Below are 27,171 nucleotides of genomic sequence, written 5' to 3'. Positions count from 1 at the left end.
GTGACTGGCAGCTGTGACGCCTCCTACCCATTCAGGCAGTACTGTTGATCACTCTTTCTGATGTCTCTGGCCATTGACTGTCACAGGGCCTCTCCAGGGTACCCTGGCAGCTGGGCCGGATGAGTATCCTGTTCCTAGGTGACTGCCCTGTGTCCCTGGCCCTGTGTCCCTATCTGTCCCCTCCACAGCTCCCACCTCCAGTTGGGGTTGGGTATCAGCTTGGGTGGAGTGCGTCTCTATGCTCTAGGTTGGTGGGGTACCATGTAGCCTTGAGCAGTGACTGGGCTGTGCCTAGCCCCCAGGGGAACACAGGTAGGTTCTAAGGTCACCAAAACAGAAGCCAGCCCATCTGTTTTGGGCCCTAGCCTTTGGGCCCTACCCTTTGCATGCCTGATTTCCAAGCCTGTCTTCTGCTTCCCAGGGCCAGTTTTGTTACTTTGTCTTGTTGCCTTTTGAATGGCTTTGTTCTCTACCATTATTTCACGAGTGTGGTTGGCGGTTCAGAGGAGGTGTGTGGTAGGACTTTGCCTTGTGATTTACTTATAATAATAAAAAAACACCAATGTGTACTCGCGAGTGAGCACTCATTTCTGGGGACCTCTTTGGTTTAAGTGAGCCCTGGCAGGTGGGGGCGTGCATGGGGTATCTCTGGGCTCCCTAGGCCTCTTGCAAGTACTTGCCCAGGACAGAGTAAGAGACAGACTTGGACAGGCCCCTCTGGATGAGCAGGTCCACGCAGCGGCCATATTTCCTGGCGAAAGGCAGTGTGAGCTGCAAGGAAAGGCTGGTCTTAGCCTTGTTATCCTGGCCAGTCACCCACTTTAACTCCATGGGGGTGGGCCCCTCCCCTCCCATCAGGCATGCCCTATTGTTGGGGGCCTCTGAGCTGCGGCTCGGATATGCCCAAAGTCATCATGCAGGGATGTGGCTAAGAGAGGCCACTAGGGAAGTGAGCAGAATGACCTGAGTCAAAAATGTTTCCTGCTACTGGTTTTCTGCTTTCTAGCCATAGATGCTGATTTCATCTTTCTAAAAGTCACAGACAGGGCTTTGGCCTTTAGAACAGAGTCTTGCTAGTGGTTGAGCACATGTGTTTATGGTGAATGTACTTGTTTAATGAGATATTAGCGAAATCTTCTTATCAACTACAATGTTCACATTAGCTTAGGGACCCCCTGGTCATCCCTCTGTTCTTATTGCTTTCTTTGTAAAGAATGCTTTTACAGCAGCCTAAATATCAATGACTAAAATGGTGACATTGTGGCAAAACGGGAACTCTGTAGCCCTGGTTAGGCTCATATGCTGTGCTTACCTGAGGGTGCCAGGCTGTTAGTAATGAAGGCACAGTTGGTATCATTGGAAGAAAATGAAAAACCAGTAGCAGGAAGACTGCTTTTTGACTACTGTGGCTTGGTTAATGTCCCAAACAGGGACCTGCCTGCTGCTCGCTTGCCCGGTCTTGTGACCTCCAGGCAGTGAGGCACAGTGAGATGTCCGTTCCCTACGGGGTGCAGGTGGCCCTCACCTCCACCCAGCTGTAGAGGCGTTCCTGGGTGTGCCGGTCATCCTTGAAGCCGCTGATGGCCAGCAGGTCCACCACAAATTGCTTGGGGCTGATGTGCAGCATCTTCCAGGAGAACCCTTGGTCAGGCAGGGCTGGGAGTACCTCCCAGCCCCTCAGTGGGAGGCAGGAGTAGGGACTTTCCAGGCCTGCAGGTGCCCCTGGGGTCACATGGGGGGTACTCTACATCTGCCTTTTGCTTAGTGCTCAGTCCAGATGGTGCTGCCCTGCCCTTCTGACATCCTTGTGCCCTGACCTCCTCCCCCACCACTGCACCCTCTTTTCTGCTTGCCTGCATCCTCTGGCCTTGAACCATTTTCTGTAGGGCTAGGGGACAGGTGGGAAGGTACAAGGTACTCCCGGGTTTGGGGCCTGTCACACATACCCACAGCTGGTTGGCTAAGGAGACCAGTTTGGCTGTGATGGATTTGGGATCCTTTTGTCTGATGGAGTCCAGGATGACATCCGTCAGGAAGCGGTGACACTTCTGTGCATAAAACATCTCTTCCCAGGACAGAGAGAAACTCAGAAAACTCACATCTGTGGGGGAAGAGGAGTGGGTATGGGACTTCTGAACAAAGACAGTATGGGTGGGGCAAGGGTCCTCAAGGGACCCACTGTCCCTCACACAGCCTGGGTGGGGGCTCAGGCCTTTATGCAAGGAAGGGTGGGGCTGGCCCGGCTGTCTGCAGGCCTCACCTTGGGGCTGAGGGTAGGCTGTGGGGGGCGTGTTTCTGAGGTTCTCCATCTGCGTGGTGTAGATAATGCTGTCCTCCAAGAACATGCAGGAGCCATCACTACCCACCACTGGGGGGTGCGTCACTCTGAGGATGATCCCTGGGCTGCCCACCTCAGGGGCCTCAGGCAGAGACGCCTCGGGGACAGGGCTTTCTGTGAAAACAGTATGGGCAGGTGACTGTCCTGTTGTGACTGAACTAGAAACCTGGCCCCTTCCTGCTGATTCTCCTAACTCCCCACCAGCTGCTTCCCTTCTAGAATAGACTCCAGGCTTCGAGCACTCCCCGCCCCCTGCTTCATTTCCACCACTCCTTGACCATTTTCTGCAGTCCACACCTGACCATATAACCCCATGTTTAAAATCTGTCTATTCCCTTTAGGGTTGGAACAGGACACCCCAGCCTGGATTTGGTCCCTAGGACCTGAGCTTCCTGTCAGTAGCCTTGCCTCCCATCTGTCTGCATGGGAAGCCCTGCCTTCAGCTAGACCTATGTCCTGTGCCTCCATGGCTGCCCTGGGCTTGTCTGTTCAGCTTCTGCACATGCCACGGTGCTCCACCACCTCTTATTCCTACTCCCCGAGTCTCCCTCTTCTCTTGCTCCAGTCATTGCTATCTACTGCCTGGCCCAGAGCAGACTGTGCTTGGGGAGGGGCTCTAGTCCCTGCTTTTCACTAATTCTGTGGGCTTGGCTGAGGGATTTACCTTGTTGTATTCTGTAAGACTTGGGTCAAGGACAGAAAAGGACTTACCTCTCTCTTTTGTCCTGTGCTTGCCCCAGTCCTTCACAGTGACAGATCGTTTCACAGGGAGGTAAGGCTTAAAAGTTGGTTCCTGTCCCTTGTCTTTTACAATGGCCCCGGCCCCAGCCTGGGGGCTGGGATCCTTCTCTGAGGCTGAGCAATGGGCTTTCCAGGCAGCTGAGGTGCTGGGTTGGACAGCAGCCTCATTGGCTACAGGGAGCTGCAGGGTAGTCTCATCCAAGGGGCTGCCCCGGGGCACTGTCAATGGCTGGAAGTCCCACTGCTTGCAATTGACCATGTCCCATTCCCTCACCAGGGAGATGAGTTTTTGCATGGGTGTGACTGGAGGGTCTTTGGTTTCAGGCTTCTGTGTAAGGTTGATTGGGGTGCTCTTTTTCTTAGGGGGGCTCTCAGAGTGGCCCCCCCAGTGTCTGGGGTTGGCACACAAGCCAGAGCAGTGTGAGTAAGCACTAGGGTTGCCTGCCCTCTTGGCGTTTCGGCACAGGGACATCTGGATAGCTCGAGTGTACTGCTCAGCTTCCTCCATCTTGCCAGATCTGGCCAGGTTCCCCTTGGCCTTGTTCCATGGAGTCCTGTCATTACAGTCTTCAAAGTCCCCAGGCATGCAGGCTGTGGCCTGGGGAGGGAGGGTCAAAAGAGCAGCTCTGGGCATATCATGCATCAGAATCTTGCCCAAGACCTAATTAGCTGGGCCTAATTGTTCTGATTGCCCAGGGCAATCCATCTCTGACACTGATCACCTGAGTGGGGATGGTGCCAACCCAGGGATCTCTTAAATGTCATTGGGAGATATCATCAGTGTCCCCCAAGTGGCTAGTCAGCCTATGAACACATTTGGTTGTGTGCCTTCATTCCTCCATGGCTCTTAGCCCCAGCCCTGTGGCAGTGGTCTTTGAGGTAAGGCCAAATAAAGAAAACTGTGACTTACTTCTTTGGCATCTCTACTAAACTCTACCAGTGACCCCGGCCCTTCTGTCACCACATGCAGCCTTCTGATTGGAAAAGCTTCTTCATTTTCAGATTCTTTCTCCTGGGTCCATGATCTGTAAAAACCAAAGGGCTGGGCTAACAGATAGAACTTCCATCAGCTCATAGACCAGTTGGTCAAGTCTGCCCTTGGCCTGAGAGTTCCTGCTAGTAAGTGCAGAGGAGGGGATCTGAACAGTTTTCATCCAGGACTCTGACCAGCACTGGGCCTGCTGCATTGCCCACACCCCAATCCCGAGAATGGGTCCCACTCTCCAAGTGGAGCACAAAGCCAGGTTTGGAATCTCATATGAAGTTTTCTTACTTGTATGCCTCACATTGTGCAAGGGCTTCTGAGAGGGATGGGATATGGTATTCCTCTACCTCCTGGCAGAAAAGGGGCCACTCCCTGCAAACAACATGAAGATGTCAGATGGGGCACCTGAGCTGGGAGGGTGCACACAGAGCCAGGAAACAGCAATGGGAAAACCTCCTCCCAGAAGGCCACCAAGTCGGGCTTCCCTATCGCAAAGGGAGAGATCAGGTTTGGGGACATCTTTATTCCCTGCTTCACCTACTTAAATTCAGAAGGTAGAAACAGTTTTCCGAGTCTCAGGAAGTTGAGGACATGCCGGAACATCTGGCCGTCGCCATGGATGAGCAGGGTCTGCCCATATGTGATCCAGTACACACGCTGAGTGTTGGACAGCAGTTCTGGGTACTAGAAGGGGTTGGCACCAGGTATACTTAGTCCCAAGGGCTAGGTCTTCAGGAAGGCACAGGTTGGCTTTTCTCACTCCACTTCCCCAACCCTTCTGGGCAAAGGCTCTGGGATTCCCAACTCCTAGTCTTGTTAGCCACAGGAAGCCACCACGGGAAGCAGCACATGCAGTGAGACACACGTTGTCTCGGCTTCAGCTTTGCTGGAGGACCTTCTCAAGTCCCCAGGAACTCTATCCTACCTCCTTCTCAGCCTAGACCCCTGAGAAACAGCCTCCTCATTAACCACCCTCCAGAGGGCCTTCCTAGCATGCTGCTTGATCCATTTCTGCTTGCCAGATAAGTGTATTCCAGGCTGTGGGGCTGGAGACAGTCCTTGTTCCAAGCAGATGCTGCGGCCTCTGTGAGGGCTGGGTGACAGGCCCCACAGCGGCTTGGGCAGGGAAATTAAGGGCAAGAAGGGTGGTGGGGCTTGCTGTACCTTCAGCAGGGTCTGCAGGGTGGTGGCGTACCAGTGGCTCCCAACATAGACTTTGATGATCTGTTGTGGGGAATATACAGTGACTTCTGCTGTCCACTCATCACCTGTGGAAACCAATGACAGGGACACATCATGTGGCCAAGAAAGGAAGTGAGGTGGAGCCTTATTTTGGTCATTCAATATGCTCATTAAACAGCATGCAGAGGAGATGCCCACACCAGCCTTCCTTGCTGCTCAGCATTGTTTCATGGATAGTGAAACAGGCTTGGAATGGCAACCTGGAGGGTCAGCTTGTGATCCTGGGGGCGGAGAGGGCAAAGTCCTAGAATTTGACTCCAAGGGCACTGCTTCTCTCCACCTCCATCAGCAAAGCTGGTGGTGCTATCCAGCTACCAGCTGCCTCTGATTTCTGGATTGCAGTATCCCGAGTGTTTAGTTTTTTGGGAGGTCACACTGGAGCTAGGAGTTCCTATAGATGGGCTTATTGTTTGGTAAGTATTGTAAGGTTGGGGCTGTTGATGTGGTGTGGCAAGTTAAGCTGCTACTTGCAATGCAGACATTCAATACTCTAGTTCTGTCAAGTCCAGCTGCTCTACTTCTGGCCCAATTCCTGCTAGTGGCATCTTGAAGGCCAGAGAAGATGACCCAAGTACCTGGACTCCTGTGGCTCATGTGAAGGACCATGACATGGGAGATTCCTGTTGCCTATGTGGAGTGGCTGGAAAATGAACCGGCAGCTGGATGGGATGCCACTGTCATAACACTGGTCCCTAAGGGACCAGTTTCTCCTGAGCTTTGTTCTGAGGGCAGGGTGTATAATTAGATTATATATTCTGCACCTGGGGGCAAGCAGAGATCTCCTTGGAACCTGTGGGCTTCAGAGGCAAGGTGGCAGTCTTGTTCTGCTCAAAACAAATTGTGGTCTTAGGGAGGGTATCTCTTTAGCAAGAAGTCACACATGTCAGTCTGGCTTCCCTCCCTCTTCTGGCCTCAGTTCTAGGTCCCACTACATCATCTTTTCTCTTTAGTCCTCCAGCCCCACCCCAACACTGTAGTAAAAGCCAGAAGCTTCCTTACTTAGCACATCCAACGGTGTTGGAGTCCTTGGCTCTAGGTGAGTCTTCAGAGCCACTTTCATGGGCTCATAGGTGATGTCCCTCTTGTCCAGGAAAGCACACAGTTCATACACCTCAGAAATGGTCTCCGTCAGAGGCAGCCGACAAGTGCCCAACCAGTTCCTGCCCAGAGGAAAGGTATGTCACAAAGAGCCTCAGCATGGCACCCCACAGAGCACAGCATGTAAACTTCCTGCTCCTGGGATGCCTGGTTATAACACAGTCTCAAATCAGGCACCAGGAGGACCCATCAGTGCATTGAGTTAACCAGAAATCTGGTGATAGACACCTCACAGGTGCATGAGCCGGGAGGCCAGCCCAGCCATTCAGAACCCAGCTTGGTCTGTCTCAGAAAAGTCCTGCAGCTGGATTCCTGTCAAGGCTCCAGGCCCTGTTTCAGGGGTCAGCAGCCAGCCCAAGGCCTGGCTGTTCCTTTACTACCCTCCCAGGCATCTGCCCAAGACATCCTTCTATAATCTTGAGATTACTAACACACTGTGTGCCCCGGGAATGCAGCCAGGTCTGATCTGCTCTGCCTTCCTGCCTCCCTCCTCCCCTTCCCAAGGCACTTGTACTATGTGATTCTAGAGTGGACATCTCCAGGAGAGATGAGTAACAGGCCTAAGGGGCATGACAGTGGTCAGGGTCAGCGGGCCTTCTTCCTCAGGGACTCAGGAAAACTCATCTCACATTTAGTTTTTGTATCAATGGATTTTGTGACCCTAAGGGTTGTTGCACTTTTCTGCAGTTTACCCTTCTGTAAAACAAGATTGGAACTTACACTCCTGGGATAAATGGGGACATTCTAATCTCATCCTTCAAGGCAAGGATCAGGCACCCCCTTGCTTGGAAGTTTCCCTGCCTTCTCATGAAGCAACCTGCCCCAGGTGCCTCCAATGGAAGGAAGAAGGACCTCTGTAGTGGGGTCTGCATGGGAAGGGGGTAACTGGCATCCTGAGAGTCTGTGATCTGGCTGCCTGAGACCTAACCCAGGGCTAGCCCCAGAGAAATGGACAACATGAGAGATATGAAGTAAGCTAGTCTTTGAACCTTGGGACACTGGCACACTTTGCACAAGCCCTGTCCTTGGAAGTTCCAGGCTGGTATGGTGGGAGCAGCAATAAATGACAGGCTAGCCCTAAGGACACTCTCACCCTGTGGTTTGTGGCAAAGAGCCCAGGCTATCCCTAACAGGGGCCATGTCCAGCCTGATGGAACTGAGCCTTGCCCACAGAGGCCTTACTTGACGTGCTGGAAGAGGACCCCATTGCCTGTGATGTACAGCCTGCTTCCATCTAGCGTGCTCTCAATCCGCAGCTGCCCCAGTGCTGAGTCGGGGTACTTGACCAGCAGACCCAGGGCCATCATGTACAGCGGCTTCCCAGACTCCAGGCCAGCTGTGCGGCCTCCTTTCCCAGGGCTTGGGGGAGGACAGGAGGTCCGGGAGCAGCCACCTGTTGGGGAGAAAAGCCCATAGGATCGAGGAGAGCATTGGGGACTGGTGGGCAAGCTGCTGGGGGTCTTCATGGATCAGTTCTGGTCCTCAGAGTAACCTTATGAGAGGCATGATCCTAGCTTCTATTGGGTCATAGACACAGAAACTGCCCAAGGGACTGATGAAGTGCTTCTTCTCTAAACTAGGAGCTAGACAGGAGCAGGTCTGGGGTTTGAGTTCAGTTCTGTCTCTCTCCAAGGTCAGTGGAGCTGTTGGCCTTAGTTATGATGCTGTATAAAAGGCTAAGCTGGAACTGGGCTGTGGCATAGTCGGTAAAGCTCCTGCTTGTGATGCTAGTATTACATATGAGTGCTGGTTCAAGTCCTGGCTGCTCCAATTCTGATCCAGCTCCTGCTTATGGTCTGGGAAAGCAGCGGAGGATGGCTCAGGGGACCCTGTACTGACCATGGGAGAGCTGAAAGAAGCTTTTGGCTTCTGGCTTCAGATGGGCTCAGCTTTTACTACTGCAAACATTTTGTGAGTGAGCCAGAGGATGGAAGATCTCTGTCTCCTCCTCTCTCTAACTCTGCCTTTCAAGTAAATATATAAGCATATATTATATAAACAAAACATAAATATATATAAACAAAATATATATAAATAATATATATTTTAAAGATTATTTTATTGGAAAGGCAGATTTACAGAGAGAAGGAGAGACAGAAAGATCTTCTGTCTGCTGGTTCACTCTGCAACTGGCCACAATGGCCAGAGCTGTGCTGATCTGAAGCCAGGAACTAGGAGCTTCTCCTGGGTCCCCCATGCAGATACAGGGTCCCAAGGCTTTGGGCCATCCTCTAATGCTTTCCCAAGCCACAAGCAGAGAGCTTGAAGGGAAGTAGAGCAGCTGGGATATGAACTGGAATCTTGGCGGATGCAAGGTGAGGACCCTAGCCACTAGGCTATCGTGCCAGGCCCTCAAGTTAAAAAAAATTATCTATCAATCTATCTACCTATCTACCTATCTATCTAAAGGGCTATGCCACACTGTGTTTGTGGAGGGCTACCCAATTCCTAGAGCCCACTATACACCTTCTTCCACTTTTGCAGGTCATGGAGTAGACACTAGTATATCCATCTCACCATGATCCTGTTCTCTGAGGATAGGAGCCTTTGGGTGGGGGTTGTGGACTCACACCAACTCAAGAAAAGAAGTTTGTAGGACCTTCCAACAGGCTTCAGGCCCATGCACAATACTACTCCCCCAGAGGGGATGGGACCCTGTCTGCCTAGGTAAAGGCTAGGAAAGTGGGGCCTGGAAATGTGGAAGGGTCTTATTCTCATAGGATCAATGCCTGATGATGCCCAGGTTTAGCCTCTCATGTTCCAGGAGGCTCTGCACCCTCTCAGAATGCCAGTCAAGGCTCTGTGCAGTAGCTAGCTCCCTGTAGTGTACACAGCAGCTTTCGTGGTTGTGTAGGAATTAGAAAATGGGATGAGGAAAGACTAAAACGAAACAGGAAGGGGCGAGCTGGCAAAAGGCAGACTGGGAGCCTGAAGCTTGCCCTACCTAGGTCAGGACAAGGCAGCAACAGGCATGGCAGCTAGGGCTGCAAGGCAGAGGGTAAGGGCAATGTGGGTGGGTGGGACAGCAGAAGCAGTGGTGGTAAATCACACATTCCCTAAGCCCCTCCAGCTGTGCCCAGGGAGAGGAGGGCAAGTGAACGCTGAGAGTCTTCAGTTGTTTGCCCCTTCCACAAGCAGGGCAGCCCAGTCTTGCCCTTGGAAGCCTGCCCTTAGGCTCAGTTCCCTCCCCAGGACTGCTGGTCTGGCTTCTCCATTGGGGCTGGGCTTCTGATGCCCCAGGTTGGCCTGTGCGCCCTACGATTCTGGCTGGCTGACCCTGGCTACCACTCAGTGAACACACAATAGAAAGGGAGGGCACACAGAGTTTTGGGCTAAAATCTCCTCTTGGATTCTAAGGCAGCCAGAACACCTGCTATTCTCACCCTACTAAACCCAAAGCAGTTGTTTGCTCTTGGATGTTCCAAATCATGCTTGCGCTGGCCCAAATATCCCAAGAGGCCAGAACTCACTGGCCCACATACCCATGTTCATCCGGTACAACTTTACGGCTTCAGTGAGCTCAGGGATTTCCAGAATTTCTACTTCTGCTTCCAACACATCTATGTTGGAGAAATTGTCTGGCAGTAAAATCTTCTGTGAGCGGAGAAAATTCACTTGAAAAGCAATGGGAGACAAGGAGCGAATTATTTCTGACTTACTGGATTTCTAGGTTTTAGGTACTGTACTTAACCCTAGCTCTCCCTGTCCTGAAACAATCCTGAACACACCTGATCACATCAATTTTAAGCTTGCTGTTTTCCAGGTGAAGACTTCAGACTATTTTATTTTCTTGTGTCTGGGTCCATGGGCTGGCCTCCTATGCCAGACTCTCTAAGTGAGCATGCTGCCCTAAAATTTAGCCAGGAAATGTCTACCCAAGAGCAGACCATTCCAAAAGAGCGAGTTTCAGGGCAACTCGGAGTCTAGCTCAGTGTTTACTCATGCCACCAGGTCCTGACACCACCTCAGGTTGCTCCTGGGGCCCCATCACAACCAGGCCATCCCATTTGAGCCCACTGGGAGCTAATGCTAGAATCCACTTCTTCCTGGAAGGCTCTGTTATGCTTCCTCCCCAACTGCTCAAGGAAACCCCTAATTTCCTGAGCATCAAGCTGGGTCTGGTGGGGAGTGGGGGTAACAGCGGGGACAGGGGCTCTCTCAGCCAGCCCTGCGCCCTGGCCCCCACACCACCCCAGACAGAGCAATCACCAATGAAGCGGAACTCGCTGCACTCGCATTCGATCAGGGCCATAGTCTCAGCCAGCCACAGCAGATTGTCTTCAGTCACCAGGCTTGGATACTTGGCTACCAGGTCTAGGGGCAGGAAGCAGTAGTGCACTTCCTCTTCCGTGTCCAGCAGTGGTGTGTCCATGAGCCCCAAAGGCGCCTTGTCATGCAGGCCTAGAGAAGAATATATGGGGATGTCATTGCCTCCTGGAGATCAGGACCTCCATAGTCCGGCAGTGGAAGTTGCTGGGACACAGGTTTAGGTATTTACATTAATGCCATGAAATTTGTTTACTCCTTTGCTTCTTTCCAACTGAGCAAACCAACTCCTGTGACCCATAGGTGACATGCTTTTGATTCTCCTGGAAGCTCTAACTCCATCAATAAAAATAATGGCCCTGTTCTGGTGGCCCAGATAGGCCAACCTATGTTTCAAGGCACCTGTCAGACAGTGGCTATGTTGGGACATGTGACTTGAAAGGCATTTTCTGATTTCCAGGAGTGGGTGGAAGGCAGTCTAGCCTTGCTCAGGTGCAACCAGTACAAAATGAACGCAGAGGAAGGTGCTTAGTTCTGGCAGGCAGAGAGCCACGGACAGGACATTTAGCAGGTACAAGGCCAACAGAGATGACAGACAAGCAGAGAAGTCATCCATTACTGGCTCAGGCATCAGAGTGCCCTGTAGATGGAGGACTCATCTGTTAGTGTGAGGAGAGGGGCCACCATGTGCCTGACCCTACCTGTGAAGGCTGGGCTCTTAATCGGAAACTCTGAGGGTTTGCTGATACACTTCCATGTGCGCCAGTAGTTCAAAGACGCTCTCTCAGCCACAGGTATGTCTGCAGGCCGCACACGGAGATGGTGCTTCCCTTCCTTTAGGTTATCCAGAGTCTGTTAGAAAAGATGATGATTGCCTTGAAAATGGAAACCAAGTAACTAGCATTTATAGGATGAAAGCCTGAAAAAATAATATGTAGCTTACTTTGGTAAAAGCATCATGGAATAATTTAGTCATTACACATCTTATGTTAAAATGTAGCATTTACAGGAATGACCTGATATGCCAAATCCCTGTGACTATGTCCCTTCAGAGTGCTGAAACAATTTTTACGCTGAAATTTTATGTTGAGTAGTAGTAATTTTATCTTGCATAATCTAAACAGCAAATTTATTTCATCACTAAAACTTGGTATGTCTCATCATTTTTCTTCAACATCTTTTCAAAGATTTATTTTTTTTTAATTGGAAAGTCAGATTTACAGAGAGAAGATAGAGACAGAAAGATCTTCTGTCCATTGGTTCACTCCAAGTGGTCACAATGGCCAGAACTGAGCTGATCCAAAGCCAGAAACCAGGAGCTTCCTCCAGGTCTCACATGTCCAGAACTGAGCTGATCAGAAGCCAGTAGCAAGGAGCTTCTTCTGGGCTTCCCACACAGGTATGCAGGATCCCAAGGCTTTGGGCTGTCCTCAACTGCTTTCCCAGGCCACAAGCAGGGAGCTGGATGGGAAGTGGAGCAGCCGGGATAAAAACCGACACCCATATGGGATCTTGGATGCAATGTAAGGACTTAAGCCACTAGGCTATTGCACTGGGCCTCAATAATTTATTTTTTTAAATTTACCTGAAAGCAGACACAAAAAACAGGCAGACAGAGAAATCTCCCATCGGCAGCTTCACTCCCCAAATGCTCCCAACAGCCTAGGTTTGGCCAGCTGAGGCCAGGAGCTGGGGCCTCAATCTGGGTCTCCCAAATGGGTAACAGGGACCCAATTACCTGAACCATTACTGCTGCCCTCCAAGGTGCACATTGGCAGGAAGCTGGAATCAGAAAGGGAGCTAGGATTCAAATCTAGCATTCTGATTTGGGATGTGGGTGTCCTAAGCAGTGTCTTAACTGCTTGTACCAAATGCCCACCTCTCCCTTTAATAATTGAAACAATCCTCTTGGACCTATTACAACCATTGTGATTTACTTACTGACTGGGTTCATCCTAATTTGGGAAGTGATCTCAGCGATGAGATCAAGGATAAAATTGTCTTGTCTGCTATTGGCACAGAGTCTACATTTTCCAAAGCTCCTGAACACACATTTATCCTGATGAGCCAGTGGAGGTCAAATACTTTGTGACTTGCCCGAGAGATCTTCCAAGTGCAGGTGACCTGCAGTGGGGAGCCTGCAGTGAAGCCTACCAGCTAGTTGGAACTGAACCCAAGTACCAGCTATCCCTCAAAAGTCCTGCAGAGGGCAGTTTTTTAACATCAAGCCCGGTTCTAATTGTTGTTTTTCCTAAGACAGGGTTTTCCCAAGAAATTTGGGGAGACAGCAGGACAAGTGGCCCCTTAAAGCCATCTCATGACCAACTTTCTTCTTTAAGTGCTTCATGAGGGACAGATATGAAATGAACAAAAGAACCCGCTTCTTTTGTAACCCTTGTGGAGTTGATTTTCCTTCTTGAGCATTAAGAAGAGTCCCCTGGTGGTCACAGCTGTGAACTGCATCCCCATAATGGCTTCAGGTCTGCAAAGAGGTTGACCAAATCCCTTCTGGATCAAATCCCTTCTGCACTGTGGGAAGTGTGGGCAGTGGTGGGGCCATGAGGAATGCTTTTCTAAGCACTGAGTAATGGGGAAGATGGTGCGTGGGTAGAATAGTGAAAGAGAATCTAAAATTTCAGATATACCCCTTGTATCTTACCAAAGACATGGCTACTTGCCACCATGCTTCTTAGCTTGAAGGAAAAGAAAGATCCAGAAGCCACTAGTCTACATATACTGAGATAACAACCCATGTTGGTAATGAATTTTCTGGATCTCAAGAATCCTGAGATTTCTTTCACAGTGTTAGAAGCCCTGCTCGCCCTGCTGGGGGCTGCATGCAGCCTCGGCTTCCATAGCAAGCAGGCAGGTAGCTATCCTGAGGGGCCCCATTCCTGCAAATGCAGATGGCCGGCATGGACCCAGGACTCTGCAGCCCAGGTTGTGACCACAGTTCTCAACCAGCTGCCTTCCAGATGTTCCAGAACTTTTTCAAGTCTCAGCCTCCTCAACTGCAAAGCAGAGAAGAAGACAGTCAGATCTGGAAGATGTCCCTGGAAAGATTAAAGGAACTAACATCCTGCTTTCCTTCTTCCTAGTGCTCAGGTCCCAAGCTTCCTCTGCAGTCTCATCTCCTGTTTCTCTTTTCGCTCTTGTCCTTCAACAGCAACACATCTTGAATAGGAAAAAAAAAAAAATAGAGGCATGCATGTGGCCGGAGTGTTAAGATTCTGACCAAGGTGCCCTCATCCCCCACCAACAGAGTGCCTGGGTTCCACAGACCCAGATCTGGCTCCAGACTGCAGTTTCTCATTCACACAGACCCTAGGAGGCTATGGTGATGGCTCACTTAGCTGGGTCCCTGCCATCCACTAGAGGACCCCAACTGATTTCCTAATTCTCTGTGCTTGTCAAATTATTTTTTTTAAGATTTTATTTTTATTACAAAGTCAGATATATAGAGAGGAGGAGAGGTAGAGAGGAAGTGGAGCTGCTGAGATTAGAACTGGCAACCATATGGGATCCTGGTGCATTCAAGGTGAGGCCCTTAGCCACTAGGCCATGCCACCAGGCCCATATCAAATTATTTTTAACAAGAGAAAAAGGAAAATAAATTTACAAAGACTACAATCCCTCCCAGCAAGGCCAGTGGAGCAGGCTAGTCTTGAGGCACAGGTGTGATACCAGGCTCAGGAATCCCAATAAGGTTGTATTCTCCCATCCAAGTACTAATCAGGCCCGACCCTGCTTAGCTTCCAAGATCAGATGAGATCGGGCGTGTTCAGGGTGGTATGGCCGTAGACTAAGGTTGTATTCTGAATTCCTTGACCAAGCTTCGCCCTGATTCCTAGAAAAACAAGATCTGTACTTTATAGGAAGCTACTGGGTGTGGTTTAAAAAAAAAAAAAAACTGCAGTGAGCACTCTGCAGCCACCCACTAGATTTGCAGTCTTCACTTTCCTGATACACACAACCTTGCCAATAATTCCAGGACCTCACTTGCTTTGCTCTCTCTGCTGTATTTGTGGCACACTGGAACCACGCCTGTGGGATCTCAGGATGTTTTAATTGAATGGATGAGTAAGCAAAGAAAGAACACTTCAGAGCAGTTGGGCTTCCAGCTTCTCTGCGGCTTTGCTGACTGAAGTTGCTACCCAGAGTGCGGCTGGTCCTCCACGGACTGACTTCAAGCCTGCTTTCATCTGCCTGAACATTCTAGGAATTTCATTCCTTTTATGTCACAACAGGGAAACACAGTGGAGGGAGAACTTATTTAAGGAAATACAGACCTGAATTCAGATGGCTCATTGCCAACACAAGGATCAATGACATTGCTTTTGACCTAGATATTAGGAAAAAAAAAAGCAAAAAACCGTGTCCATCAGAAGCCGTGTGTGTGTGTGTGTGTCTGCCATCAAAGATGCTGACAGGCACACTCTGCTGGCACAGCTTTGGGGACTTAACAGAGGTTCTTCCCACAGCAGCAGCAGCAGCTGCAGTTCTCAGAGATGCTCCATGCTCTGATATTAGGAGCGTGTTGGTAAGGGAGCCTGTGGAACCTACCCCAGGCTGCTCTGTAAAGACAACAAGGACCAGCATGGCTTACAGAAAAGGATGTGCAGACTGCTGTGAGCTGCCCACAGTTCCATCTCAAACCTGCCCCTGCAAAGGGGTGCCAGTCCTCTTGGTCATCTCCAGTACCTCTCTCTGGGTTCTCACAGCACTTGTTTCTGGGAATGCAAATATGAATAGAGTCCAGTCCTGTGACAGAGAAAGACATAGGAATACACAGTCCTAACAGAAAAATACTGATCTGATAGAGAAATTAGTTGATAATGAAAGCTGACAAAAAATATGTCATACTAGGCACATGTAGGCCAAATCTTTTTTAAAGATTTATTTATTTTTATTGTAAAGTCAGATATACAGAGAGGAGTAGACACAGAGAGAAAGATCTTCTGTCTGTTGATTCACTCTCCAAGCAGCCACAACGACCAGAACTGTGCCAATCAGAAGCCAGGAGCCAGAACCCTCCTCCAGGTCTCCCATGAGGGTGCAGGATCCAAGGCTTTAGGCCATCTTTGACTGCTTTCCCAGGCTACAAGCAGGGAGCTGGATGGGAAGTGGAGCTGCCAGTACACAAACCGGCGCCAATATGGGATCCCAACACATGCAAGGAGAGGACCTTAGCCACTAGGCTATTGCACTGAGCCCTAGGCCAAATCTTAAAAAGAGAAAATTTTTTTAGAGATTTATTTTTATTGCAAAGTCAGATATACAAAGAGAAGGAGAGACAGAGAGGAAGATCTTCTGTCTGATGATTCACTCCCCAAGTGACCGCAACGGCAGGTGCTGCACCGATCCAAAGCCAGGAGCCAGGAACTTCCTCCAGGTCTCCCACGTGGGTGCAGGGTCCCAAAGCTTTGGGCCATCCTCAACTGCTTTCCCAGGCTATAGGCAGAGACCTGTATGGGAAGTAATGGGAAGTGGAGCTGCCGGAATTAGAACCAGAGCCCATATGAGATCCCGGTGCGTTCAAGGCGAGGACTTTAGCCATTAGGTCACTGCGCCGGACCCAAAAATAAAAGAATTATTCTGGGCCTGGCCTAGTGGCTAAATCCTCACTTTGCATGTGCTTGGATCCCATATGTGCCCTGGTTCATGTCCCGGCTGTTCCATTTCCCATCCAGGTCTCTGCTTGCAGCCTGGAAAAGCAACAGAGAATAGCCTAAAGTCTTGAGATCCTGCACCCACATGGGAGACCGGGAGGAAGTTACTGACTCTTGGTCTCCAATCAGCTCAGCTCTGGCCACTGCAGCCATTTGAAGAGTGAACCAGCAGACAGATCTTTCTCTCTGTATGTCTTTCTTTTTGTATGTCTGCCTTTTCAATAAAAAGTAAAAAGTAATTTTTTTAAAAGGAAAGCATTCTAGAAAAAGGACACAGTAAGTGAAGAGGCATGGAGAGCAGGTGGGCTGCTGAGGGGTGTGGCTGAATGGACAAGGCCATGCATACACCCAGGTGTGTGTAGGTGTTGGGCTGTGAGCCAGGACAAGCAGAAGGGCCAGCCTAGGAGATGACCACTGTCACATTAAAGTTTTATACTTGAGCTGTCCATTTACTCATACCCATAGACAAGCCACTCTGTTGGGATAAATATTTGCTATTTTTATAGACCTTATTTTCTTTCCAAGATTACAGTAGTAATCTGTCCTCACATCATGAATAATGGGAAATGTGAGAAGTCTGCCACAAGTCTATTTTCTTAGACACCATTTGTGTGATGAATGTAACATGCCCAAGCTCTCTTGAGCACAAGGAATACAAGCATATTTGGGTTCCTTAGTGGGAGCAGAATGCTGACAAGTGGAACAATTTAAGGTCCCAAACTTAGAAGTCATCAGAAAGCAATGAAAGAGCTAACACACTTAGCATGCACTATGTCCTCAGTAGAACTTCGGAAGGCAGGTAAAGGGAATCCCACAGTCTTTCAGGAACCTTGAGCCCCTCTGAGTGACCCTGAAGGGAAACTGTACACTCCGCTGCAGCAGCTGTGATTCCTAACCAGGACAATGTTTTGTGAAGGGTTGAGAGCCATTCACTCCAAGGTAAAGAAGCTTTTTGAAATTAGAAGGTAAGTGCCAGGAAGCTCTGTGATAGTAATGTGCATAGTTGCCATGACCACTTGCTATTGCCCCTGTGAACAACACACAGCACTCCCAAGCATCCAGGTGCATCAGCCTGGATGACTTTCGGTCTGTATTTCTGGCTCTGAAGGTGCTGGTGAATTCCAGACCTGAATATGCAGCATCTCCTCATCATTTGCACTTGGTTCTTCTCATTGCCTCTCAAATGTAACATATTCAAATCTTAACTACTGATTCTTTTTTTCTTCTTAACTCTCCACATTCCTTATAATCCCCTATTCCAAGTGATTAGAATAAAGGAATGGTCTACTTTCACTCACCCTACATGCAATTCGTTAGTCAACTCTGTCAGTTCCACCACCAGGACACGTCCAGAGTTTGCGTCCTTCCAAGTCTACTCTCACCCTCTTAGACCAAAGCACCATTAGCTTTCACCTGGATAGTACAGCAAACTCTTTATTTCTTTTATTTTGTTCTTTCCTTTCTTTTCTCCTTCCCTCCCTCATTCCCTTATCTTTCCTTCCTTTCTCTCTCTCTTTTTTGTTTTTTTTAAAGATTTATTTATTTTTACAAAGTCAGATATACAGAGAGGCGAAGAGACAGAAAGGAAGATCTCCCATCCAATGATTCACTCCCCAAGTGACCGCAACGGCTGGTACTGTGCCAATCCAAAGCCGGGAACCAGGAACCTCTTCTGGGTCTCCCACGCAGGTGCAGGGTCCCAAGGCTTTGGGCTGTGCTCCACTGCTGTCCCAGGCCACAAGCAGGGAGCTGGATGGGAAGTGGAGCTGCCAGGATTAGAACTGGTGCCCATATGGGATCCTGGCACGTTCAAGGCCAAGGCGAGGACTTTAGCCACTAGGCCATGATGCCGGGCCCCTTTCTCTCTTTTTAAAAGATTTATTTATTTTTATTTTTGAAATGTATATTTACAGAGAGAAGGAGAAACAGATCTACTATCTGGTGTTTCACTCTTCAAAGGATCCTAACAGCTGGAGCTGAGTCAATCTGAAGCCAGGAGCCCCTCTGGGTCTCCCACATGGACGCAGCATTCCAAGGACTTGAGCCATCCTCCTTTGCCTTCTCATTCCAGAAGCAGGCAGCTGGATGGGAAGTGGAGCAGCTGAGACATGAACTGGTGCCCATATGGGATGCCAGTGCCTGCAAGTGGAGGATTGGCTTGTTGAGCCACAATGTTAGCTCATCCCTCCTCTCTTTCCTTCCTTTTTTTCCTTTATTATCTTTTTTTCTTTCTTTATTATCTTTCCCTGTATTGTCTTTCTTCCTTTATTCCTTCTCTCCTTCTTTTCAAAATTTACTCATTTATTATTTGAAAGAGAGAGAGGGAGGGAGAGACAGAGATCGTCCATTTGTTGGTCTACCGGTCTGCTGCCCAAATGGCTACAATGACCAGGACTTCTCCATGCTGAAGCCAGGAACCCATAACTCCCTCTAGGTCTCCCAAAAGGGTAGTGGCAGCCCAAGCACTTGGGCTATCTTCTGATGCTTTCTCAGGCATACTAGCAGAGAGCTGGACCAGAAGTCGGGTAGTTGGGACTTGAATCAGCACTTAGGGGATGCTGGTGTTGCAGGCAGTGGCTTAAGCCATTATGTCACAAGATGGCCCTATACAGGAAACTCCTAACTGGTTTCCCTATTTCCTCCTATTCCCTGCTAGGGTCTGTGCCAAAGATCAGCAACTTCTTTTGTAAAGCACCAGACTGCAGTACTTTAGGCTTTGCTAGCCACATGGTCCCTGTCAGCTCATCCACTCAGCTCTGTGTTGCAGCCTGAGATATTTTAAAAATATCTACTTATTTTTATTGGAAAGATAGATACACAGAGAGAAGAGACAGGAAGATCTTCTGTTAATCACTCCCCAAGTGGCCACAGTAGCCGGAGCTGAGTCGATCTGAAGCCAGGGGCCTGGAGCTTCCTCTGGGTCTCCCATGAGGGTACAAGACCATTTCCCAGGCCACAAGCAGGGAGCTGGATGGGAAGCAGGGTTGCCGGGATATGAACTGGTGCCTATATGGAATCCTGGTACATGCAAGGCGAGGACTTTAGGTGCAAGGCAAGGACTTTAGCTGCTAGGCTACCGTGCCAGGCCCCATAGTACCCTTAATTTTTAAAAGATTTATGTACTTAAAAAGCAGAGCAACAGGGGCTGGCATTGTTGTGCAACAGGTTAAACTGTTGCCTGAAGCAATGGTATCCCATATGGCACCAATTCAAGTTACATTTGTTCCTCTTCCTATCCAACTCCTTACTAATGTGCCTGAGAAAACAGCAGCAAAAGGCTTAAGTACCTGGGCCCCTGCACTGCATGAGACTCTAATGAAACTTCTTGTTAATTTCTCAAGTGGGCATAACAGCCACATCTGTTTCAGGATGAAGGCAGGAGGTTGGGACTCCATCCAGGTCTCTTACATGGTTAGACCGGGCCTAAGCTGATCCATCTTCTGCTGCCTTCTCAGGCACATTAGCAGGGAGTTAGATCAGAAGTGATGCAGCAGGACTCGAACCAGCCCTCCAGTGTGGAATGCCAGGTGTCATAAACAAGCAGCTTAATCCATTGCAAAACAATACTGGTGAAGCCATTGTGGTGGGATAGCATGCTAATCCTCTCCCAAAAAGTGGTGGCATCTCACATAGGTGCCAGTTCATGTCTCAGATGCTCCACTTTTAATCCATCTCCCTGCTTATTGCCTGGGAAGGCAGCACAGAATAGCCAAAGTCCTTGGACCCCTATGCCATGTGAGAAACTTGGAGGAAACTTCTAGATCTTGGCTTCAGATTAGCTCAGCTCTGGCCTTGCGGCCATTTCAGGAGTGAACCAATGGATGAAAGATCTCTCTTTCTCCTCCTCTCTCTCTCCCTTCTGTAAATCTTTCAAATAAAAATACATAAATAAATCTTTTTTAAAAAGCCATGCTGACCCCCCCACTTTTTTCCTCCACTTTCTTTTAAATTCCTGTGAATAACACTATTATAAATATTTATCTATAAAATTTTGTGCGGACATAAGTTTTCATTTCTCTTGGGTATTTACTTAGGAGTGAACCTTCTGGGTTATATGGTAACTCAATATTTAACTTTTTAAGCAACTACTGAGAAATTGCACTGTTTTCCAAGTAGGCTGTACAATTTTACATCCCCAGTGGCAGTATATCAGGGTTCTAGTTTCCCCACATCCTTAATATCATTTATGACCTGCTTTATTACAGTCTCTGACTTAGAAAGATTCAACTTAAAATTTGACTTTACATTGGTGTAAAAGTAATCACATTCAGTAGAAACTGAACTTTGGATTTTAAACCATATCCTAATCTGTTGCAATGCTGGGTGGTGGAGGGAGCCATGGCTACCAGTAAACAACTCATACGCTGTTCTGTGTGAGCCTGTGCTGCTAAGTTCTGCTGCTATATCCCATAAGCTTTTGCTTAACCCAAGGCCCAATGAGCTTTTTAAAACTTACATATCACCCTTTTACTTCTGCCTTTAAACAGCCCCAAACTACCTGTAACGTGTAGAATAAATCCTGTGTCCTCACTGTGGCCTACAGAATTTTGCAAGATCTGGCTTTCTCTAATTTCACCTTCTACCCTTGGCATCATGCTCCCTCATACTGCACCTTGCAAAGCCTCCATATTGGCCGCTAGCCAGCCAGTGTAATCTCAGTGCATTTGTTTCTTATTCCTAATTCCTGGAAGTTCCTTCCCCAGACATCTGCATGACTTGCCCCTTTCTAATTCAACTTTCTGCTCAAATGTTGCCTGGCCAGTGAGGCCATCTCTGACCAGTCTTTCTAAACAAGTAATTTCCCTGATCTCAATCACTTGCTATCTCTTTACCCTTACACTGCTTATTATATACTACCCATCCATATATTTAAAACCCACACACATTAGATGTAAATGGCTCATTCTTTCAACCAAATACCAATATTACAAGGACAATGAGGCAATGATATCCTAGAAAAATAGAGTAATAAGTGTTTTTTTTTTAAAGACTGATAGAATAAAAAAGAACAATCTGAAATTCTAAGTGTGGACACAGAACCTCCCTTCTCTTTCATTATGACCAGGGAGTACTACTTACTATTCTTCACAGCACGTACTGCTCCTGACATTGTACAGTTCCATGGCTCAGCCCTACATCTTCAGAGCTTGGCATGTCCGATGCTCAATATGCAAAAAGTATTACAACTAAAATCAAGATCATAATAGGCATAAAGCATATGCTTTGGAGGTCAAAGCAGCAGAGTATGGATGGAAGTGGGATAGGTGGAGTAGAGGGCAGAGAAATAAGGAGTAGAGATTTGGGAAATGGGAGGAGTTAAGAGCAGCACCAGAGTAGGAAACCAAGAGCCTGCCCTCTGCAAATTTCCTAACTCATTCTACTTGCTGGCTCATTTCACATGGCTTTCCAACAAAGCCTGCAGATAATCTGGGTAAGATGCAACTTGTTGAGTTCATATTAACTTTACTTATTGGGACATAGGTCCCATTTTTATTGTTTAGGTTAAAATCTGGACTCTGATGAGAAACACTAACAATGTGTTGGTTTTAAAGATTTATTTTATTTGAAACTCAGACTTGCAGAAGTCCAAACACTTGGGCCATCTTTTGCTGCTTTCCCAAGCACATTATCAGGGAGCCAGATCAGAAATAGAGTAGTTAGATCTCGACCCTGCACCCATATGGGATGCCTGCTCTGCAGACTGCAGCTTAACATGCTGTATCACAGTACTGGTCCCAAGCACCAACAAGTTAGAAGTTTAGAGTTTATATAAGAGCTGTCCAGTTAGCACTGTGGCACAGCACTGGTTCAAGTCATGGCTGCTTCACTTTCAATCCAGCTCCCTGCAAATGTACCTGGGAAAGCAGCAGAAGACGGACCAACTCTTTTGTTTCCTGTACCCACATAGGAGACTAGAAGAAACTCCTAGCTCCTTGCTTCTGCCTGGTCCAGCCCAGTTCCTTTGGCCATTGTGGCCATTTGGGGTGAACCAGTAAGCTGAAGATCTGTCTCTTTTTAACACTGCCTTTCAAATAAAAAATAGATATGAGCTGTCCAAGAGCCACAGAGTACATGTAGCTATTGTTGAAACATGATAGTCTGAATTTGAAATGTGCTGTAACAAAACACACACATCAGACTTTGAAGACTTTGTATGAAATGAAAATAAATATATATTTGAAATTTAAATATTGATTATACATCAAAATAATCCTTTGGGGCAGGCATTGTGGTAAAGGCAGGCTAAGTTGCCATTTGCGTCACCCATATTCATTCCTTGTTGGGGGTGCCAGTTGAGTCACAGCTATTCTACTTTGAAACTAGCTTCCTGCTAAGACATTCTCCCACATGGAAGACTTAGATGGTGTTTCCGGCTCCTAGCTTTGGCTAGACCTAATGTTGGCTCTTCTGGGCTTTTTGGGGAATGAATCAAAGGATGGATGATCTCTTTCTCCACCCACCCCTCATGACTCTTTCAAGCAGATGAACAAAACACTTTAAATATACAGGATTACATAAAATATATTATTAAAATTAATTTCACCGGGCCTGATGTGGTAGCCTAGTGGTTAAAGACCTCATCTTGCACACACTGGGATCCCATATGTGCATCGGTTCTAATCCTGATGGCTCTGATTCCCATCTGCTTGTGTCCTGGGAAAGCAGTTGAGGACAGTCCAAAAGCCTTGGGACCCTGCACCGGCATGGGAGACCCAGAAGAGGTTCTGGGTTCCTGGCTTCATATCAGCAGAGCCTGGCCATTGTGGCCACTTTGGGAGTGAATCAATGGATGGAAGATCTTCCTTTCTCTCCTCATCCTCTCTTTATATCTTCCTTTCCAATAAATCTTTTAAAAAATTAATTTCAATTTTTAGAAAACTGAGCAACAGGAAGAGAGAAAAGGCAGAAAGAAAGCTCTGAACCCCACGTGTACACAAGAACTGGGGCTGGATCAGGTCAAAACCAGGAGCTGGGAACACATGGTCTCTCCTATGGGTGGCAGGGATCCAGCTACTTGAGCCATCACATGCCGCCTCCCAGGATCTGTATTAGCAGGAAGCCCAGGACTCCAACCCCAGCACTCTAATAATAGGATGTGGGTGTGTCTTAACTGTTAGGACAAAGGCCTACCTTACTTTCTATTTTTCCTTTTTATTTAAGACATGCCCACTGGTGCTAGTGCTGTGGCACAGAGGGTGAAGCTGCTTCCTGTGGTACCAACATCCTAAATGCTACCTGACTTGATCCAGCTCCTGGCTAATGCACCTGAAAGAGCAGTGGAGGATACCCCAAGTGTTTGGGTCCCTGCACCCATGTAGGTGACACAGAAGAAGCTTTTGGCTTCAGAACAGCCCAGTTCTGGCCACTGTGGCTATCTGGGGAGTGAACCAGCAAGTGGAAGATGTTGCTGTTTGTTTCTGTCTCTTCCTCTCTGTTTAACTCTAGTAAATCAATCTTAGGGAAATTTTTTAAATTATGCACGTGACTCATACAGTTTGTATTATAATTTGATTAGATAATCCCATTTTCTCCTTGGGGCCCATAAGAACAATACCTGAAATTCAGAGTTTTCCCAAGAAATACTGGCTAAAGGCAGTAACCTAGTCTGAGGAGGGTCTTCAAGCTAAGAATCGGCAAACTCCTGTTTCTTTTCATAAAGTGTTCATTTAGTCTAAAACCTGGCTATCTGGAGAGGCAGCGGAAGAGGAATGCAGAGGAAATGTGTGAGGCTGCTGATGAGCTAGCCTGAGGAGGCTGTGGGTTCCCAGCTGTATTTACACTCAGCTTCAGTGAGTAAACACCACTTCAGTGGGGCCAGCCCAAATGTTTATTTCTTTGAAAATACCATTTGCAGAGCAAGAGCACTTGTTTCACAGTCTGTTGCAGGGAGACAGATCTACACGATTCTTCCAATTCTGCTGCTCACCCATTTGATGACTTCAGAACCATTCCCACTTGCGGGCCACTGTGTTGTTGCCTCCATTGAGAGAAATATTTTGTTTCAATATGGGACATGAAGACAGCAAATGGGTTAAAGGACTTAATAAGCGGTTTGCATAATAAGGCTTGTATTAACACAGTTCTTCTAAAAACTGCTTTGATCGCTTCCATTTTCTGTAATGAGCAAGCTACTCCCTCCCTTTCCTCATGAAATGGTGCCTTGGCATACAGCCATCAGCAGTCCTGATGGGCCAGACCATTCAAGTGGATTTGAAGCTACTTGTAAGCAATTGTAGCAATTCTCCATTCCCAGGGCAGTGGAAAAAAATTTTGAACTTAAGTGGTTAGCTTGGAGGGGGCAGGGGGGCAAAAGAAGAGAAAAGAACAATGTCACAAATTACAATAAAGTAAGGTAGGGGTTTTTGATTTCCAAATATGGAACACACTTTAGGAGGAAGCACTGAACTATTCAATAAGGAGCATCCATAAAAGCAAGGTTTGTGAGATGCTTTCCTTCCTCCAGGCCCCTGCCACACCTTCATTCTCCTCTAAGAGATGCTGGGGAAGGGGGCTGGTGGTGCACTGAGAGCCACTGACAGATTCTAGAATTTGGAAATGCTTTTGCTTTGCTGTAAATAAATGCTGTGGGCCTCATCAGTGCAATGAGAAAGTAATACTCCTCATGAATATTTTAGATTTTAAATCTCAGCATAGTGTGCATGGTAAATCATACTTCGAAAGTGTTCTTTTAAAATCCAACAACAAAACAAGCAGCAGCTTAGACTACCGGAGCTTTAAGCACTACGGGCACCTTCTCAAGGGATGGGCCCGTACTGGGTCCATGGTGATGCAGACAGATAAAGCAGGGTCAGGATGAAATCCTGTGCAGTTCCAAGGTATTAGTTGGTACACTTGCCTATATAGAGGGTCCCCTCCCATATGATACCCAAGACACACACATTTCATGTAAACCCTGTGTGGTGGAGAAGGGCGTCTTACCTGCAGTAAAGGCATCAGCTGTAAGCCCAGCGCTTGCTCGTAGAGCAAGTTGAGTTCTGCGCAACTGGAGAAGGAGAGCTTGGAGGTGTAGAGGTAATAGTGCACGTGCCGGAAGGTGGAGCCATCGCGGTCGATGAACAGCCTCTGGCTCTCAGAAGCCGTCAAGGCAGCGGCTTCCTTCCACAGCAGGGAGTCTGGGAACTGAGCAAGTTTGCTTCTGGGCACTGAGAAATGCCAACCCCCAACGTTGAAGTGAAACAAGTCCTCAGCCGAGTCCTGAGGCCCACCAGGCTCCTCCTAGGGGGAGACAGAAAGAGCTAGGCAAGAAAAGGAAATAGAAGAGCAGCCAGATTGAGAAGGAAGAACTAAAACTACCTCTGTGTGCCATGCACATAATTGTGTGGATAGAAAATTCTCAGGAAGGGTCTAGTGCAATAGCCTAGTGGCCAAATCATCATCTTGCACGCCCAGGACCCAATATGGGTGCTGGTTCGAGTTCCCACTGCTCCACTTCCCCTTCCAGCTCCTTGCTTGTGGCCTCAGAAAGCAGAAGAGGATGGCCCAAAGCCTTGGGACCCTGCACACACGTGGGAGACCTGGAAGAAGCTCCTGGCTCCTGGTTTCAGTTTGGTCAGCTCTGGTCAACCATTGTGACCACTTGGGGAGTAAATCAGCACACAGAAGATCTTCTGCTCTGTCTTTCCCTTTCTCTGACTTCACAATAAAAATACACTTTTTAAGTAGTAAAAATAATAAGAACTGCATCTAAGACTTTGCCAAGGAAGGTAAATAAATTGCATGCAATTAAGAAGTGAACTCCATGTCTTCTACGGTAAGGCTGGTCTACAGATTCACAAGAGCAAGAGGCCAGCACTGTGGCACAGTGGGTTAACCTGCTGTTTGCAACACCGATATCCATATGGTGTGTGCCAGCTTGTGTCCTAGCTGCTCTACTTTCAATCTAGTCTCCTATGTAACGCACCTAGGAGGGGCAGCAGCACACGGCTCAAGTGCTTGAGCCCCTGCCCCTGATGGGGGAGACTCAGGTGGAAATCCTGGCTCCTGGCTATAGCCTGGTCTATTCTGGGTTGTTGGGGCCATTTGAATGAACCAGTGGAATTTCTCTTCCTGTCTCATATATTCAAAAATTAATACATGAAAAAAAGGAAGAGGAAGAAGGGAAGGAGCAGCAAGTACATTTGCCACTTTGAGGCCAAGAGTATTAGAGGGCACTTGAAGAGGATTCAGTGTTGTCATGATTCACTGTAACTATGCTGGAACTCTCCATTTTTGCCTTCTGTTGCTCAAGTCCTTGACAGCGACACCCATTTCTGATCTCGGGCCCTCTTTCTGCCAAGGATAGAGTACCACAACACAAAGATGATGGAGTCAGGGCTCAGTGAGTTAGCCTCCTTCCACACAAGGGCTCTCAAGACGCGTCTTCCGGAGTGGGAGAAGGGGCAAGGGCGTGGCTGCTCTTTCCAGAATTTTCTTCTCAGAGAGCACTCAGCGGAAAGACGGTCAGGACAGCGCCATCCCAGCCTGGCGTAGTCCTCAGTCAGTCCCCTCCTCACGGATCCTTCTACCCCTAGAGCTCCTTCCTAACAAGCCCTTTCCACACCTAGGCTCCCAAGGCGGCACCTCACCGCCTCAGAGCCCGACGTCCCAGCCTTGGCACACCCGGAGCACCCCGACCCTCCCATCCTCAACTTCTCACAGCCTTACCCGACTCCGCATCCCCCCAGCACGCAGACAGGAAGATCATTACCACATGTGCCCAGACCCTGGAGTGCCCCCAACTCAGGCCTAAATCTCCTCATCCGGTAATTCTTCCCTCAGACTCGGTTGCCCAAATCCCTCAAAGCTGGGGTTACCCGGCCCCCCAACCATGT

General features: G+C 48.3%; 1 protein-coding gene across 1 annotated transcript; it reads right to left on the bottom strand.

Annotated features, from left to right (window-relative positions):
• Positions 1–510: 510 nt before the first annotated feature.
• LOC121167734 (BTB/POZ domain-containing protein KCTD19) lies at positions 511–27,016 on the bottom strand. The gene is made up of 16 exons (XM_040997312.1): positions 27,005–27,016; positions 25,280–25,576; positions 11,372–11,522; positions 10,614–10,805; positions 9,887–10,018; positions 7,587–7,797; positions 6,306–6,466; positions 5,229–5,332; positions 4,606–4,748; positions 4,353–4,436; positions 3,990–4,104; positions 3,050–3,677; positions 2,261–2,452; positions 1,947–2,101; positions 1,526–1,627; positions 511–771 (listed from the first exon to the last, which is right to left on the bottom strand). The coding sequence occupies exons 1-16, from the start codon at positions 27,014–27,016 to the stop codon at positions 658–660; spliced, it is 2,793 nt and encodes a 930-aa protein (XP_040853246.1). The 3' UTR covers positions 511–657.
• Between the last annotated feature and the right edge of the window lie 155 nt (positions 27,017–27,171).

This window comes from Ochotona curzoniae, unplaced genomic scaffold (genome assembly GCF_017591425.1).
Source record: "Ochotona curzoniae isolate NIBS_2020 unplaced genomic scaffold, NIBS_Ocur_1.0 patch423, whole genome shotgun sequence".
NCBI lineage: Eukaryota > Metazoa > Chordata > Mammalia > Lagomorpha > Ochotonidae > Ochotona > Ochotona curzoniae.
This window is presented reverse-complemented; position numbering and strand designations above follow the sequence as displayed.